This window comes from Anomalospiza imberbis, chromosome 16 (assembly GCF_031753505.1).
Source record: "Anomalospiza imberbis isolate Cuckoo-Finch-1a 21T00152 chromosome 16, ASM3175350v1, whole genome shotgun sequence".
NCBI classification, from domain to species: domain Eukaryota; kingdom Metazoa; phylum Chordata; class Aves; order Passeriformes; family Viduidae; genus Anomalospiza; species Anomalospiza imberbis.
This window is the reverse complement of record NC_089696.1, coordinates 15,300,262-15,316,419: the sequence shown is the minus strand read 5'-3', so window position 1 is coordinate 15,316,419 and position 16,158 is coordinate 15,300,262. Positions and strand designations below refer to the sequence as shown.

At 61.5% G+C, this 16,158-nt stretch overlaps 2 protein-coding genes and 1 long non-coding RNA gene across 3 annotated transcripts; all 3 read right to left on the bottom strand.

The window, feature by feature from the left end:
• Window positions 1-340: 340 nt before the first annotated feature.
• On the bottom strand, window positions 341-7,043 carry LOC137483936 (mesothelin-like protein). The gene is made up of 11 exons (XM_068207426.1): window positions 6,773-7,043; window positions 6,587-6,677; window positions 5,836-5,980; window positions 5,095-5,279; window positions 4,761-4,919; window positions 4,458-4,591; window positions 3,641-3,774; window positions 3,384-3,484; window positions 1,974-3,162; window positions 645-842; window positions 341-423 (listed from the first exon to the last, which is right to left on the bottom strand). Exons 1-11 carry the CDS (start codon window positions 6,940-6,942, stop codon window positions 341-343), a joined length of 2,589 nt encoding a protein of 862 aa, XP_068063527.1. The 5' UTR covers window positions 6,943-7,043.
• A 246-nt stretch (window positions 7,044-7,289) lies between these two features.
• Window positions 7,290-10,380, bottom strand: LOC137483856 (uncharacterized). The gene is made up of 3 exons (XR_011004667.1): window positions 8,202-10,380; window positions 7,767-7,798; window positions 7,290-7,336 (listed from the first exon to the last, which is right to left on the bottom strand). It is a non-coding gene; the product is annotated as an uncharacterized lncRNA (long non-coding RNA).
• A 2,143-nt stretch (window positions 10,381-12,523) lies between these two features.
• Window positions 12,524-15,438, bottom strand: RPUSD1 (RNA pseudouridine synthase domain containing 1). The gene is made up of 5 exons (XM_068207267.1): window positions 15,213-15,438; window positions 14,997-15,120; window positions 14,412-14,514; window positions 14,228-14,329; window positions 12,524-14,064 (listed from the first exon to the last, which is right to left on the bottom strand). Exons 1-5 carry the CDS (start codon window positions 15,392-15,394, stop codon window positions 13,670-13,672), a joined length of 906 nt encoding a protein of 301 aa, XP_068063368.1. The 5' UTR covers window positions 15,395-15,438; the 3' UTR covers window positions 12,524-13,669.
• Window positions 15,439-16,158: the final 720 nt, after the last annotated feature.

Here is a 16,158-nt window from a genome sequence, read left to right as displayed (position 1 = left end):
AGTATTCCCACTGTTTAGCAGATCCCAGTGGGATGGGATGGACAGGAAATCCCTGGAAGAGCTGGGCCCGGTGTTCTTGCCTTGGCAGAGCAGTCAGCATCACTGCTGGTTGTACTACAGGGAGTAAATCTCTAGTAAGGACCTGTGAGGCTTCTCCGGGCTGGAAAAATCTGTCCTCCTTCACTGCCCAGCCTCAAAAAGAACCAAATCCTGTGCTGGCATCAAAGGTGGATGAATTCTCTTCCCCTGCCTGGGGTTCTGCTGTCCAGCAGGGAATTGCCCAGTGCAGTTCCAGGCGGATGGAGGGAGGGCCGTGCAGGGTGGGTGGTGCTGAGGAGGGTCAGAGCAGCCCCCCCAGCAGAAGGTTCCCCGTGGTGGCTGCCAGCAGGAGAGCGAGGCAGGAGCAGAGCCTGGATCCTGATCCTGCAGGGAGAACACAGGGAATGGGACTCTCCAGCTCACCGGGGAGGGCTGTGGGCTCAGGAGGTGATGGGACACCTTGAAGTGCACCTGAGAACCTGAGGGCAGCCCCAGGGCCACGTCCCCACCTGTCCCCCAACACTGAATCCCACCAGGAACCAGGGGGATCAGCCGACTTTGTCCTGCCCGGCATTCCCAAGCCCTTCCCAACATTCCCAGCTCACCAGGCGCAGGCTGCAGGTTGATGTGGCCGTTGGAGGTTGGCTGTGGTGGCTCTGGAGCACTCCCAGGTGTCGGTGTGGGGCTGGAGGAAGGGCTGGGAGGGTCCGGAGGGGAGCTGGGCTGGCACGGCACGGCCGTGGAGGAGCCGAGGCTCGTTTGGGTGGGGATGGTGGAGCTGGGGATTGGGGCTGGGGTGGCCCCTGGGGCAGAGGGGGAGTGAGGGACAGGGGTGGCAGTGGGAGAAGAGGTGGGATTGGGAATGGTGGTGACAGTGCTGTGGGTGGCAGTGGGAGCAGAGGTGGGGTTGGGGACAGTGGTGACAGTGCTGTGGGTGGCAGTGGGAGCAGAGGAAGGGTTGGGGACAGTGGTGGCAGTGCTGAGGGTGGCAGTGGGAGCAGAGGTGGGATTGGGGACAGTGGTGGCAGTGCTGTGGGTGGCAGTAGGAGCAGAGGTGGGGTTGGGGACAGTGGTGGCAGTGCTGTGGGTGGCAGTGGGAGGAGAGGTGGAATTTGGGACAGTGGTGGCAGTGCTGTGGGTGGCAGTGGGAGCAGAGGTGGGGTTGGGGACAGTGGTGGCAGTGCTGTGGGTGGCAGTGGGAGCAGAGGTGGAATTTGGGACAGTGGTGGCAGTGCTGTGGGTGGCAGTGGGAGCAGAGGTGGAATTTGGGACAGTGGTGGCAGTGCTGTGGGTGGCAGTGGGAGCAGAGGAAGGGTTGGGGACAGTGGTGGCAGTGCTGTGGGTGGCAGTGGGAGCAGAGGAAGGGTTGGGGACAGTGGTGACAGTGCTGTGGGTGGCAGTGGGAGAAGAGGTAGAATTTGGGACAGTGCTGACAGTGCTGTGGGTGGCAGTGGAAGCAGAGGTGGGATTGGGGACAGTGGTGACAGTGCTGTGGGTGGCAGTGGGAGCAGAGGTGGGGTTGGGGACAGTGGTGGCAGTGGGAGAAGAGGTAGAATTTGGGACAGTGCTGACAGTGCTGTGGGTGGCAGTGGGAGCAGAGGTGGGGTTAGGGACAGTGGTGACAGTGCTGTGGGTGGCAGTGGGAGGAGAGGTGGAATTTGGGACAGTGGTGGCAGTGCTGTGGGTGGCAGTGGGAGGAGAGGTGGGGTTGGGGACAGTGGTGGCAGTGCTGTGGGTGGCAGTGGGAGCAGAGGTGGAATTTGGGACAGTGGTGGCAGTGCTGTGGGTGGCAGTGGGAGCAGAGGTGGGGTTGGGGACAGTGGTGGCAGTGCTGTGGGTGGCAGTAGGAGCAGAGGTGGGGTTGGGGACAGTGGTGACAGTGCTGTGGGTGGCAGTGGGAGCAGAGGTGGAATTTGGGACAGTGGTGGCAGTGCTGTGGGTGGCAGTAGGAGCAGAGGTGGGGTTGGGGACAGTGGTGGCAGTGCTGTGGGTGGCAGTGGGAGGAGAGGTGGAATTTGGGACAGTGGTGGCAGTGCTGTGGGTGGCAGTGGGAGCAGAGGTGGGGTTGGGGACAGTGGTGGCAGTGCTGTGGGTGGTACCAGGCAGGCTAGTGCCAGCACTAGTGCTGGTGGTGGCCCGGGAGGTGACAGCAGGGAGTGGCGTGGCACTGGGGCTGCTGGTGGCCAGGAGGGTGCTGAGGAGGGTGACAGCGGGAGAGGTGGCTCTGTCTGTGGTGGCAGTCTGGTGGGTGGAGCAGGGCGCTGCGCTGGTCACAGCGGGACGGGCAGTGGGGGTGGCAGTGGGGACAGGGGGGACAGTGGGACCCCCAGTGTGTGGGGGGGTGCCTGGGGGGGTTGGGCTCAGAGTGGGGGTCCTGGGGGGGACCGTGCTCGGCTGAGGGGTCGAGTGGCTGCTAATGGCAGTGGGGGTGGGGACAGTGACACTGGCCGAGGGGTGAGGAGAGGTGGTCACAGTGGCCATGGAGGTGACACTGGCCGGGGTGGTGGGGCCAGCAGGGGTGGTCACAGTGGCCATGGAGGTGACACTGGCTGAGGTGGCAGGGTGAGGAGAGGTGGTCACAGTGGCCATGGAGGTGACACTGGCCGGGGTGGTGGGGCCAGCAGGGGTGGTCACAGTGGCCATGGAGGTGACACTGGCTGGGGTGGTGGGGCCAGCAGGGGTGGTCACAGTGGCCATGGAGGTGACACTGGCCGGGGTGGTGGAGCCAGCAGGGGTGGTCACAGTGGCCATGGAGGTGACACTGGCTGGGGTGGTGGGGCCAGCAGAGGTGGTCACAGTGGCCATGGAGGTGACACTGGCCGGGGTGGTGGGGCCAGCAGGGGTGGTCACAGTGGCCATGGAGGTGACACTGTCCGGGGTGGTGGGGCCAGCAGGGGTGGTCACAGTGGCCATGGAGGTGACACTGGCTGGGGTGGTGACAGCAGGGCTGGCTGTCCCCGTGGGCTCGGGCCGCCCTCCCTGCAGGCCGATCCCCAGCACGCAGTCCAGCTCCTGCTGGAATTGCTGCTGCACCCAGCTCACCACCGAGGGCTCGTGCTCGGCCTTCTTCAGCTCAGGGAGGTTTTCCCCCAGCAAACGTTTCACGTCGGTGACGCTGAGTTTCTGCAACACACACACAGCACCCCCTTCCTTCAGCCTCACAGCCCCAGATGCTTTGCTAACGGGGCTGCAGAGCACCTGAAACTTCCTAAAGGACATTTATAAAGGTGAGAAAGTGGAGAACTGGTGATTTGGTTGGGCTCTGACCTCAGCCCCCCCTGCTCAGCCCTCGGCCAGCCCTGCCCTTCTCTGGGGACAGGGACAGCAGCACCCCAGGGCTGTACCTGCAGTTCCTCAGGATTTAGGGCGAGGAAGATGCTCAGATCCATGTTTATGGCCACACCAGCATTAGCCAACTCCTTCAGATCCTCTGCTGGAGCTCCACCTTAAAGAGAGCCCAGGGGACACCTGGAGATGTGCAAACCCTTCCAGCACTTCTGGGGAGGATCTGGGGAGGTTCTGGGGACTGCCAGACCTGTCTGTGGCTGAGGAGAGACCCCGCACCTGGTGGTGGGAGGGAGGGTGGAGGGGAAGCACCTACCCAGGTATGGCCAGATCAGGCAGTAATAGTGGCTGGGGGTGCTGGCCAGGCTGGCAAAGGCCTCCCAGGCCTTTCCATAGAGCTGCTCCTTCTTGATTTGGGAGCATGAAGAGATGTTCAACTGCCCAGCAGTCCTGGAAGGGGGACACAGGTCAGCTCTGGTGCCTTAAGTTTGAGCTTCCATGGTTTCCAGATTCTGGACTGCACTGGTTTGTAACTCTGAACTCCATTTGAAGTGTCAGCAAGTTCTCCTCACAGCTCAGGCACACAGAACAATCCTTGTCCAGCCCCAGAACCAAGGACACCGCTGCAGCTCCAGCCCCAAGAAGTGCAAACACCAGGGAATGGAGGAGAGCAGCCTGGGAGGGTGGGACTGCATCACCTGAGCTGGAATTGGGCAATGAACCCCAACATGGAAATGGACCAAAACTTAGAAAAGTGTGAGAACTCCTGAGCCAGGGCCCATCCTGGGTGTAGCCACAGCCGGGCCCTTGCACTGCCCAAGGTGCATCCTTGGAGGCCTTTTCATAAATCCCTGCTTTATTCTTTAACTCTGCCCAGCCTCTGCTCCAGGCAGCCTCTCAAGGCACCAGCAGCACCCCAAACTGCAGATTCATTGTTCTGGTGGCTGGAAGGCATGAGCAGGATATCCCTGCTCACGGTCCTGGAGCTCAGGTAGGATCTGGAATTGGAACACGGCCCTCCCACTGTCCTGACTGGGAGTGAGGACATCCACAGCAGAGCTGGGGCTCTTCCATCCCACCTCCCCAGAGCCCTGGGGCTTCTCAGGGCTGAGCAGCCCCAAAAAGTGGCTCACCTGATGGCTCCAGCTGGGATCTGCTGGATCTGCTCCTCCTGCAGGTTGCACAGGCGCCTGCCTCCGATTTCCTGGAGCAGGGGCCCCGTCAAGGAGCCCCCCAGGGCCAGGTACCTGCTGACCAGCTGCTGCACCTGAGGGACACAGGGCACGTGGAAGGCACAGGCAGGAACGGGAGATGCTCCTGGTAAGGATGGCAGTGCTGCCAACCCCCAAAAAACCCCACCCTGAGCTGGGCTGGGACGGGAGCAGTCCCAGTTTGGGTTCCTCATCGCCCATCCCCTTCTGCTGCCATGGATTTACCTGGGAATCATTCCACTCTCCTCCCGAGGAGCTGAGCAGGGCTGAGAGGGTGTCACTGGATGTCACGGGCCACTGGCTGATCTCCTGCTCCGTGTACAGGCGGGACAGCACCCCCAGGCGCCTCAGCTGCTGCTCCGGGATCCCTGACCCCTGGAAAAACTGTGGGGCCCGGCCCGTGGGGCAGGAAAGAGGGTGAGGGAAGGGAAAAGGGGGCAGGAATGAGTGCAAAGGACCCACCCAGGCACCTTCATCCCTGTGCCCACTGATTCCTGTTCCCTGCCCATCCCGGCTTGGCCCGTGCTGCTGGGGGCTCCTGTCCTGTGCCAGCCCTTACCTCATCCACCTTTTTTTTCAGGACCCAGGAAGCCTCTGTGTTGATTGGCAGATCCAGCACAGCCTCCAAGTTTTTTATTAGCACATCATTGCTCAGGCACGGGTCAAGCTGGTCAAGCTCTTCAGGGGAGAGGTAGAGGATGATGTTCTCGATGTTTCTGGCGGTGATGGGCCCGTACAGACAGCCTGAGGACAAGGAATTGTGTCAGGCAGAGGGTGTGTGTCCCGTGTGTCCCCTTCCCACCTGGCCCTGCTCCTGCCACAGGGCTCAGAGCCCCTTGGAAGAGCCCTGGTGAAGGACAGGGAATCACAAAAACGTGGCTCAAGCCACGGTGGGTCCTGGTCCCCAATCCACGGAGGTGCCTCATTTGCTGTCATTCCCTAAAGTCATTCCAGAAGAACCTGGTGATGTTTTGCAGCCCACTTGTGCTTTGTCCTGTTAAAGGCAGCTCAAACTGCTCCATGTCCCCTAGACGAGCATCCTCCGCTCTTGCAGCGCCCTGCCCTGGCGCTGGCCCTGCCTGGGGATTGTCCCACTGTCCCAGCTCCTTCCTGAGTGCTGCCACCACATCCCTGCTCCCAGGTAAGAGCAAACCCCCACTGTGCTTCAAGGACACTTCCCCAATTTATGGGAATCCCAGATTTCTGCCCGGTCCAGCCGGGAGCTGCCAGATCCTACCAGCCCCGGGGCAGTGTCCCCTCGCAGCGCTCTGGACCGGCCGGAGGGAGGGGAAGCACTCACGGTCTGCGCTGCGCTGCAGCCTGGGCTGGGAGGCAGCTGATGCTGCTGCAAGCGCCCTGAGGAGGATCAGGGATTTCTCCCGCTGGGAATGTCCCTGTCTGATGTAGGCGGCCGCGATGCTCCTCCTGAAATCCTCCCGTGCTGCCTGCGGGGGCACAGGGTGCTGGCACCGGGGGCACAGGGACACAGGGTGCTGGCACCGGGGGCACAGGGACACAGGGTGCTGGGTCCGGGGGCACAGGGACACAGGGTGCTGGCACCGGGGGCACAGGGACACAGGGTGCTGGCACCGGGGGCACAGGGACACAGGGTGCTGGGTCCGGGGGCACAGGGACACAGGGTGCTGGCACCGGGGGCACAGGGACACAGGGTGCTGGGTCCGGGGGCACAGGGACACAGGGTGCTGGCACCGGGGGCACAGGGACACAGGGTGCTGGGTCCGGGGGCACAGGGACACAGGGTGCTGGCACCGGGGGCACAGGGACACAGGGTGCTGGCACCGGGGGCACAGGGACACAGGGTGCTGGCACTGGGGGCATAGGGACACAGGGTGCTGGCACCGGGGGCACAGGGACACAGGGTGCTGGGTCCGGGGGCACAGGGTGCTGGCACCGGGGGCACAGGGACACAGGGTGCTGGCACCGGGGGCACAGGGACACAGGGTGCTGGCACCGGGGGCACAGGATCCTGTGTCACCCAGCCTCGGAGCTGACCTGCCCGATGGTCATCTCTCTGCCAGGAGGGACCTTACCTCAGCCACCAAACTCAGCGTGGTCTGGTTCAACGCCAGCACGAGCGGCCCCAGGTCTTGCAGAGTCTGTAAATCCCAGCTTGAAGGATCCCTGCGGCAGCAGGGGCAGGACCAGCTCAGCATCCCCGCGCATCCCCACCCCTCCTGCCCGCCGCCCACCCTTCCAGGAGCAGGAAGGCTCCTCACCCGTACGCTGTGTCCCCCGAGAGGAGCAGGGCATTGAGGGCATCCCGCTGTGCCCCTGTCAGCGCCGGGCAGAGCTTCATCTTGTCCAGGATGTTGGGATCCGAGGCCAGGATGGTGCCCGGCTCCAGGTCACACACCAGCGCCCCGAGGCTGTACACGTGGGGTGTCATGAAAATGTCCCCTAAAATCAGTGCCAGGGTGCTGCCATCCCCACGGCCGGGTGGGTGCCCCCGTATCCCGGGATTTGGGTGCGGGAGGAAACAGCAGCGCCCGGGCTTCAGCCGGGGCGAGGCTCCCGCTGCAGCCGCGTGGAGGAAGCAGAATTCTCGGTGTTTGTGTTTCTGCAGGAGCCCAGCCCGCTGGAATCCCAGCACGGAACCGGCTGCACAGGGCTGTAAATCCTTCCGGCCTCAGTGACCCGGCACAGCAGCAGATGTGGCACAAACGCAAATTCACCCTGCCGGACACCCCGGGACCCCCCCCGATCCCCAGAGCCCCCGCTGGGGCTGGTACTTACTGGGGATGCTCAGCGTTGGACAGGACGGCTCCAATAATCAGGGCAGCCTGAGGAGAGGATGGGGGATGCTCAGCTCCGGTAAGGAAAGGGAGGAAGGGATCTGAGATGCAGTTAATGGGATCTGACCCAGCTGGAGCACCCAGACTGCTGCCCGTGGAACAGGAACTCCACGGGAACAGCCAGGAGCTGTAGCAGCCCCTGGGCTACTTGTGGGGACAAAAGCCATCATAGCCACTCTCAGGAGCGGGGACGCTCGGGTGGGTCTGTCCCTGCTTGCCTGGAGCTGGGTTTGGGAGCAGGGCATGGAGGTGAGGGATGGGACAAGAACACGCTCTGCACAGAGGGGACGGCAGGGAGGTGGTGGCTGTGCTGCCCTGGAGCTGAGCACTGCGGGAATGGTGGCACCTCCAGCGCCAGCTGGGGAATTTTGGGAAAGCCCTGGCACGGTGGGAGCCAGCAGAGCCGGCAGGGACTCACCGCTGTGGCTTTCACCGGGTCTGTGGAGATACCTGCAAGGAAGCAGGAGCAGGTTAGGAAACATCCCTGGATTGTGAACGGCTCGTCGGGGTTGTTCTAAGCAGCTCCAGGTTTGAAGTCTGGGAAGAGCCTTTCCTTTGCTAATTTCATGTTTAGGAAATGCTGCATCACTCTGAAGAGAGCAGCCCCCAGCCCCAGCACGCCCGGCTCCCTCCAGGAGGGTGTGAAAGACAGAAAGGGGTAAATCCATCCCTGGAAATCTGGGAAGATGTGTCCCTGGGAAAAGCCTGCCGATGCTGAGGGGAGCAGGAGCAGAGCCCTGGGAGCACTGAACGGAGCGGGATTGGGATGAGGAGCAGCACAGCTGGAGCATCCCTGGTGCCAGGGGGTGCCTGGGGGTCCCAGGGCAGTTTCTGGGGACAGGATGTGACTCACGGAGGCAGAGGGTGACGGCTGCCAGGGCTGGGGCTGCCCACACCATGGTGCTGCTGCCGGGGGTTCGTCCTTGGAGCAGGTCCGGAGAGCTGAGTCCCACACTTGGAATTGCTGGAGGTCTGGGGCTGATTCTGCAACCTGACACTGGGGCTGGAGCTGTTCCACACTCGGGGTCAGAGCTTGGGGACAGCACTGGAGGTCCTGGGGCTGATTCTGTCACCCAGCACTGGGGCTGGAGCTGTGGGGTCAGGGGTCTCACCGTGCCCACCCCATCTCTGTGATGCTGCACAGACCCCCAGCAACCACGGGAGAGATCTTAAATCCGACATAACAGAAAACAGGACTTTTCCCACCCGTTATTAGAAGAAAATCCACAACTGTCCTGCAGGGACGCGGTACCCCTCCATCCCCCAGCTCCTCACCAGCACAGATTGGGAGAAATCCAGTGTAAGGCAGTGGGGGAGCCCAGCAGGTTTTCCCTACCCTCCACACCCCTCTGGAGGATCCCCTGATAGAAAATCGATCCCTGCTCCTGAAATTCCCTCGGGGCTGCCCACAACAACCCGTTATCGCCGTTTGAACTCAACACAATGAGTTTTCCCTCCTAAATCTTTTTTTTTTCCTCCCAAATCCTACCGTGGCTGTGCCGAGCTGTTCTCCTCCCCCTTGACCAGTGGGTTTTGGCTCCGGGATGGAAGGATTCGGCCGGGAAGGTGCTCGCGGGGCTGGGGCAGGGGCTGGGCAGCGCTCGGCACTTTATCTGTGCGGGGTGGGGATGTTGCTCCGCACACGGGGTGTGACGGGCCAGTTTCTCAACTCTGTTTTGTCAGGCTCCTTTCCTTCTCCCTGGTTTTGCTTTGGGGTTGTTTCCTACTTCTCGCAAAGGGTCACTCTCAGCTCTGGGTTCAGCTGAACCAAAAGTGAACCCAGAAGGAATTAAAGCCTCTGGTTTGGGAGTTTCTGTGCTCCTGAGGGGGATTAAGGTGCTGCCGATGAGGGGGAAACCTGTAAAGCTGCTCAGGGGTTATTTTATAGGGCAGCTGGGGTGCAGAACAGACTGAGCTCAGTGATGGGCTCAGCCTCTGGGAGGTGCATCCCCTGTGCTTCTCCTTTTTCCCTGGATCACAGCCAATCCCATTCCCTATTTTACAGGTTTTCCCCCGATCATGCTCCAAAATGCTGTCAAGCACGTACCACGAAGGGGACCAGGACCGGAGGAATCACATCCTTCCCGAGGCTCTGAGATGACAGCCTGGAGGAGCTGTGAGCACAAACTTTATCTGAGCATTTATCCCGGGAAAAGGGAAGAGTGGCTGGGTGGGAGCAGGGTTGCACCCCCCTCTCAGCCAGGTGTGAGGGTCCCAGCCCTCACCGAGGGTCCCTGGAGCTGCTGGCACAGTGTCAAGAGGAGTTTGTCACTCCCAGCCATGTCCTGTCCCCAGCCACGTCCCCCAACCAGTCCCGCAGCCCCAGGGCTGGGTTGACGCCCATGGGTGTTGCTGGCTTCTATTTTGGAAGGATTTACTGTAAAAATAGCTTCTGTTGGGGCGGTAAAATCACAGAAACTTCTTTGCTATGAGGCTGCTGGAGGGACACGGCCCCTGCCCCAGGCTGGCTGGACAGAGGTGGCTGGAGCAGGAGGGCAGGGACACATCAGGGCCACTCTGGGGGTCACCGTGTCCACAGTGTCCCTGTGGAGATCAAAGCTGGCCCTGAAACCCCCTCGGGAGCTGCCACAGGAGGATCCACCCTGAACTTGAACATGGGGAGGAACATCTGCCCCAGGCGATTCCTGGGGACATTCCCAGGTCAGCTGTGAGCTCTGACTGCACCTCCCTGTGCCAGGAGGGCTGGGAATGCTCCGCTCCCTTAACCAGTTGCCCTCTGCTCATGTCTGGTTCATCATCTTCAAAAAATCTCCCAGTCTTAAAGACTGCAAAAATTCCTTGGGTTTTCAGGTGGTTTTCCCTCTGCTCCAACCTGAGGGATGAGTGTCCCTCACACAGCCATCCTACAGCTCACACAACCATCCCACAGCTCACACAACAATCCCACAGCTCACACAACAATCCTACAGCTCACACAACAATCCTACAGCTCACACAACCATCCCACAGCTCACACAACCATCCCACAGCTCACACAACAATCCTACAGCTCACACAACAATCCTACAGCTCACACAACAATCCTATAGCTCACACAGCCATCCCACAGCTCACACAGCCATCCCACAGCTCACACAGCCATCCCACAGCTCACACAACCATCCCACAGCTCACACAACAATCCCACAGCTCACACAACAATCCCACAGCTCACACAACAATCCTACAGCTCACACAACAATCCTATAGCTCACACAACAATCCTATAGCTCACACAGCCATCCCACAGTTCACACAACAATCCTACAGCTCACACAGCCATCCTACAGCTCACACAACAATCCCCCAGCTCACACAGCCATCCCACAGCTCACACAGCCATCCCACAGCTCACACAGCCATCCCACAGCTCACACAACAATCCTACAGCTCACACAGCCATCCCACAGCTCACACAACAATCCCCCAGCTCACACAGCCATCCCACAGCTCACACAGCCATCCTACAGCTCACACAGCCATCCCCCAGCTCACACAACAATCCTATAGCTCACACAGCCATCCCACAGCTCACACAGCCATCCCACAGCTCACACAGCCATCCCCCAGCTCACACAGCCATCCCACAGCTCACACAACAATCCCACAGCTCACACAACAATCCCACAGCTCACACAGCCATCCCACAGCTCACACAGCCATCCCACAGCTCACACAACAATCCCACAGCTCACACAACAATCCTACAGCTCACACAACAATCCCACAGCTCACACAACCATCCCACAGCTCACACAACCATCCCCCAGCTCACACAGCCATCCTACAGCTCACACAACAATCCTATAGCTCACTCAGCCATCCCACAGCTAACACAACCATCCCCCAGCTCACACAGCCATCCCCCAGCTCACACAGCCATCCCCCAGCTCACACAGCCATCCTATAGCTCACACAGCCATCCCCCAGCTCACACAACAATCCTACAGCTCACACAACAATCCTATAGCTCACACAGCCATCCCACAGCTCACACAACAATCCCACAGCTCACAGCCATCCCCCAGCTCACACAGCCATCCTGCCCCTCTCCCAATCCTCTCCCTCACAAAACAATCCTGTCACACACCAATCCCGCAGCCCACACACCAATCCTCTCACACTCAATCCTCCCTCACACAACAGGTCGGCCGGGTCGCAGCCCCGGGGCCGCTCCCGCGGGGCCGGTCCGGCCTCATTCCCCTCATTGCTGGAAGCCCCCGGGAGAGCGGGATGGATAGAGAGCGGACAGTGAAGGGCAGACACGTTTAATACAGCAAATACACCGAAACTGCAACTGCGGAGTGCACGGGACATCAGAGCCACAGCACAACCCCAGGGCACTGGAGGAGCCGCAGCCCCGGGACAGGACGGGGACATTGCCCTGGAACGCAGCCGGGAATGGCGCCTGGAGAACTCCCTGTGCAGGGTAAGGAAAATTCCCTTTTATCTGTGGCGCTGGGGACAAGCAGCACACAAAGGCTGGGGCGGGCTGTGGGGGCTCCTCGACGCAAACACAGCGGGCTCGGGGTGCCAGCCCCATCCATGTCCCCATGTCCCCAGCCCTCGTCCCGGCCGTGTTCCCAGCAGGGACCGCTCCCGGCGCGGGCAAGGCTGGGTCCCCCCTGTGACGTGCGAATCCCCGCTGTCACTTTCCAGCACCTCCCGTGCGAGTCACCCCTCCAATCTTTGGCAAACAGGTTCCCTGTGTTCCTGCCCAGCTGCGGCACCTGGCCAGCCCCTCCCGGCCACCGAGCCTGGCAGGAAGGACAACGGGCTCCTGCTCCTCCAGCCCTCCCGAGCCCTCGGGCACCAGCCCTGAGCCCACCGTGCCCGCTCAGTGCCCAGGGCTGGCACCTCAGGCCATCCCCACCCTGCAGTGGCGGCACCAAGCCACACCAGAAAGGGACACGTGGGACAGGTGATCCAGCTCTTCCCCTCCCACCCTGGGGATTTTGGTGACTTGCAGGGTGTGTTTATCCACAAGGAGAGGGCTGTGACGTTTTAATTCTCGTTTGGGGTGGGAATATCAACTGTGTGAACCCCATCAGGTGTGTTTTTAATGGGATGGGGCTGGTGAGGTGACAACAACTCTGGGCATGTGCTGACGTGGTCCTTGAAAGCCCTGGGATGGGGCTGTGTGGCTCCAGCTGTCCCTCCCCAGCTGTCCTGCTCTCCTCATTTCCAAATGTCCCCCAAGGGCTGCAGAGGATGAGCAGGGGAGGGGAAAGCGAAGCAGGATGACCAGCAAAGCAAGGGCACTTCCAAGGAAATTTCTTGGCATCTGTCAAAGCTGAACTCCTGCCTGCTCTTCCCATCAATTATCAGCCCTTCTTTCACCTTTATCCTTTTCCTACTGTTCCAGAGCTTTCCCAAACTGCCCAGCCGAAGGACCTGCCTGCAGGACCCTCTGGAAACCTGCCAGGCAGGAGCCACCCCATGGGACCTACACAGGACACTGATCCCTCCTCATGTGGGTGAGCAGAAAGGGACTTGTGTCCTCTGACCTGTCTCAGCAGGGATATAAGCAGGAAAGGCAGTGCTAGTAGAAGGAATAATAAAATCCATCAAAAAAAGCTTTGGGCTGCTGGCTCTCTGACCACAGAAATACTAAAAATACCTCATTCCTGAGACCACCCGTATTTTACAAACCCTAAAAGACTAGGTTCTCTTCCTAGAAAATTGAAAAAAGTTTAAAATCCATTGGTATCAACTTCTTCACCTTCACCAAACCTTTAAAAACCGCCCAGGTAGGCTGAGGGAGGGAGGGGGCGAGGGGCAGGGACCTTTCCATGCCCACCCCAGTCCAGTTTCACAGGACACCCCATGACTGGGGGACTATCAGTGTCCCCAGAATGTGCTCCAGCCCCCAGTCTCCCACCTCCCACATGACACAGCAGCTGGGAGGAATGGGAATGGGGCACAGGGACACTGGAGCTGCACCCAGCACTCCCCTCCCTGTGCTGGGCTGCAATTCTGCATCCAGGCATGGAGAGGCTGTGGGAATGTCCATGGCAAAGGCAGTGCCCAGCTGTGCCCGAGCCCCAGGACAGGGACGGAAAGCTTTGGGGTCACTCTAAGCTGGAATGTGACACTGACTCTGCTGCTGAGGCCCAGGATTGGGAAAGGGACATCCCGTGACCAGATGGATGATGGGCATTACAAAATAACCCCACCTCAACCGCTCCTAAAATCCACCTGATGCCAGCCCCGGGAGTGAGGGAAGCCACAGAGGGAGTGCAGGTGTGGAGGCAGCGCTGGGCTCCGTGGGGACCCGCTGGGACAAGGCTGGAGCTGGAAATGCAGGGATGTGCTTAGTGCTCACTCCAGAGCCCACTCAGCCAACCACTGCTCGCACCGCGCCCGCTGCTCCTCCGTCTCCTCCCTCCTGCCCTCGCCCCCTGCTCCCTCCTCTCTGGCAGCTTCCCGGCTCTCCTCCTCCTCCTCCTCCTTCTGTGTCCCCTTGTCCTTGAGCTCCTGGATGACATCCTCCAGCCGCTGGGTGACGTGCTGGGGCACCCAGTTGCTGTCCATGGCAGTGACGAAGGGGTCGGGCGCGCACACCTCGATCAGCTCCTTGCCGGTGGGAATGCGCAGGTAGTAGGCGTGGAGCATCATCCTGTAGGGATTGCTGTCCTGCCTGTGGCTGTAGGTGAAGTCCCCCACGATGGGGTGGCCGATGGCGCTGCAGTGAACCCGGAGCTGGTGAGTCCTCCCTGGGGGGAGAGGGGGAATCAGGGACAGGAAATTCCTGAATCTCTCCTTCAGGGCATGGTGACAATACACCTAATGGCATTTGTCCCCCTGAGCACTGCAGTTCTCAGCTTTCCTCATCCCTTTCCAGGCTCTGCTCCACATCAGAGCTGCCCCTGTCCCCACCTGTCAGTGGCTGCAGCAGCACTTTGGTGACGGGGTCTCCGCTGTAGGATCCGTGTTCCAGCACGATCAGCTCTGACTGGCACGGCTTGGGATTCTCACAGCCTGCAAGGAGATCCAGAGGGGGTTTGTGATGCCCCAGCGCATCCCTGGGGGTGTGGGCAGAGCAGGGGATGGGGCTGCTCACCCTCTGTGCCCTCGATGCACATCATGTGGGTCATGCCCTCCGTGGTGTTCTTCCCGATGGCGTAGTGGATCGTCATCCGGCTCTGGCTCACGTGGCCCCTCACCTGGGGGCAGGAACGTGCAAACGGAGCCCTGGCACCTGCTCCTCACCCACCTCCCATGACAGGAATCATGCAATCACAGAAAGGGTGGGGTTGGAAGGACCTTAAAGCCCATCACTTCCCCAAGCCCAACTCCTTGTCGGGGGCAGGGACACCTTCCACGTTGCTCCCAGCCCCATCCAAGCTGGCCTTGGACACTTCCAGGGATGGGGCAGCCACAGCTTCTTTGGGCACCCTGTGCTGGAATTCCTTCCTAATATCCAACCTAACTTCACCCTCTGGCAGTAGGAAGCCATTCCCTGTGTCCTGTCCCTCCATGCCAGTGTCCAAATCCCTTCTCCAGCTCTCTTTGAGCTCCTTTAGGCTCTAACTCTGAATCTTTCTCTTCTCCATCTGAACACCCCCAACCCCCTCAGCTTTCCCTCAGGGCAGAGGTGTTCAGGAACACCAAAAGGCCAAGGCAGGAGGTGGCAGGGAGGGCTCACCAGGGCCAGGTAGGCTTTGGTCACCAGGCGCTCCTTGAAGCACTTGTAGGCACTTCCCGCCGCCGCTTTGTTGAGTGCCACACACAGGGCCCCGCTGGTGGAGAAATCCAGCTGGTGGCAGAACCTGGGAAGGACACGGGGGTAAAGGAGCATCCTGGGCATCTCAGGAGTGTCCCCAGCCGAGGGCAGAGTGGGGCTCGGTGCCCAGGTGCTCACCTGAAGCCATAGTAGGTGTCGGGGTCGGCCAGCTCGGGGAAGCGGTGCTTGAGCTGGCTCTGCAGGGTCAGCGTCTCGTACCACATCTTGCTGTCGATGCGCAGGTCCCAGTGCTTGTTGACCACGATGAAGTCGGAGCTCTGGTACAGGATGGACAGGTTGTCGATGCTGCCCGGCTCCATGGCCGGCACCCTGCGGGGCAGAGAGAGCGAGGGGGAATCGGGATGAGGAACCGCCAGCTGCGGGATGGGCATCCCGGGACGGGCACAGCGGCCCGGGACACACGGGACGGGCGGGGAGCAGGGCTTGCAGGTGGGATACCCCAGCAGGGAATGGAGATGCACCGGTGCTGCCGAGGTACCAGTGTCACCTGCAACGCTGCTGTCACCCTGCCTGTCCCCCAGCCTCACCGGGTCACACCACGCGGACGCAGGTCCCACCGCGGGGCCGATGCTACGGCAGCGCTCCAGCCGCCGCCATGCCGCGGTCACGGCGCACGGCTCCGCCGCTGTCCCGCTGTCCCGGGACGCCCTGGCGCCACGCGTGGCAGGCCCATCCCCGCCCCGCTGTCACGCGCGGAGGCCCCGCAGCCGCGCGGCGCTGGCTCTGCCCATCCCGGCGGCGGCGATCGGCCTCGCCCCGCTCCTCGCTGCAGCCCGGCCGCGAGCGCCGGAGGGCACGGGACAGAGGGGAGGGGACAGAGGACGCCGGGCGGGGACACGCGCGGCGGAGAGGACCCCGGGCAGGGCAGAAGTGACCCGGGCAGGGCGGAGGTGCCGCGGCCCCGGCCCCGGCCCCGGCCCCGGCTGGGGGCTCCGCAGCGCCGCCGCCCCGGCCCCGGCCCCGGCCGCTCCCGCAGCGCCTCCCGGCAGCGCTCACGTCGCGTCCAATCAGCGCCGGCCCCGCCTCCGCCCGCGCGCGCCGCGCCCAATCAGCGCCGGCCCCG

Coding starts and splice junctions, on each gene's coding strand:
- RPUSD1 (XM_068207267.1), bottom strand. CDS start 15,394: ATGGAGCCGGGCAGCATCGACAACCTGTCCATCCTGTACCAGAGCTCC. Junction 14,330..14,411: donor GTGCATCGAGGGCACAGAGG/GTGAGCAGCCCC, acceptor ATCTCCTTGCAG/GCTGTGAGAATCCCAAGCCG. Junction 14,065..14,227: donor GCTGCTGCAGCCACTGACAG/GTGGGGACAGGG, acceptor CTCTCCCCCCAG/GGAGGACTCACCAGCTCCGG.
- LOC137483936 (XM_068207426.1), bottom strand. CDS start 6,942: ATGACACCCCACGTGTACAGCCTCGGGGCGCTGGTGTGTGACCTGGAG. Junction 5,981..6,586: donor CGCTGAGTTTGGTGGCTGAG/GTAAGGTCCCTC, acceptor GTGCCCCCGCAG/GCAGCACGGGAGGATTTCAG. Junction 843..1,973: donor TGCTCCTACTGCCACCCACA/GCACTGCCACCA, acceptor CCTCTGCCCCAG/GGGCCACCCCAGCCCCAATC.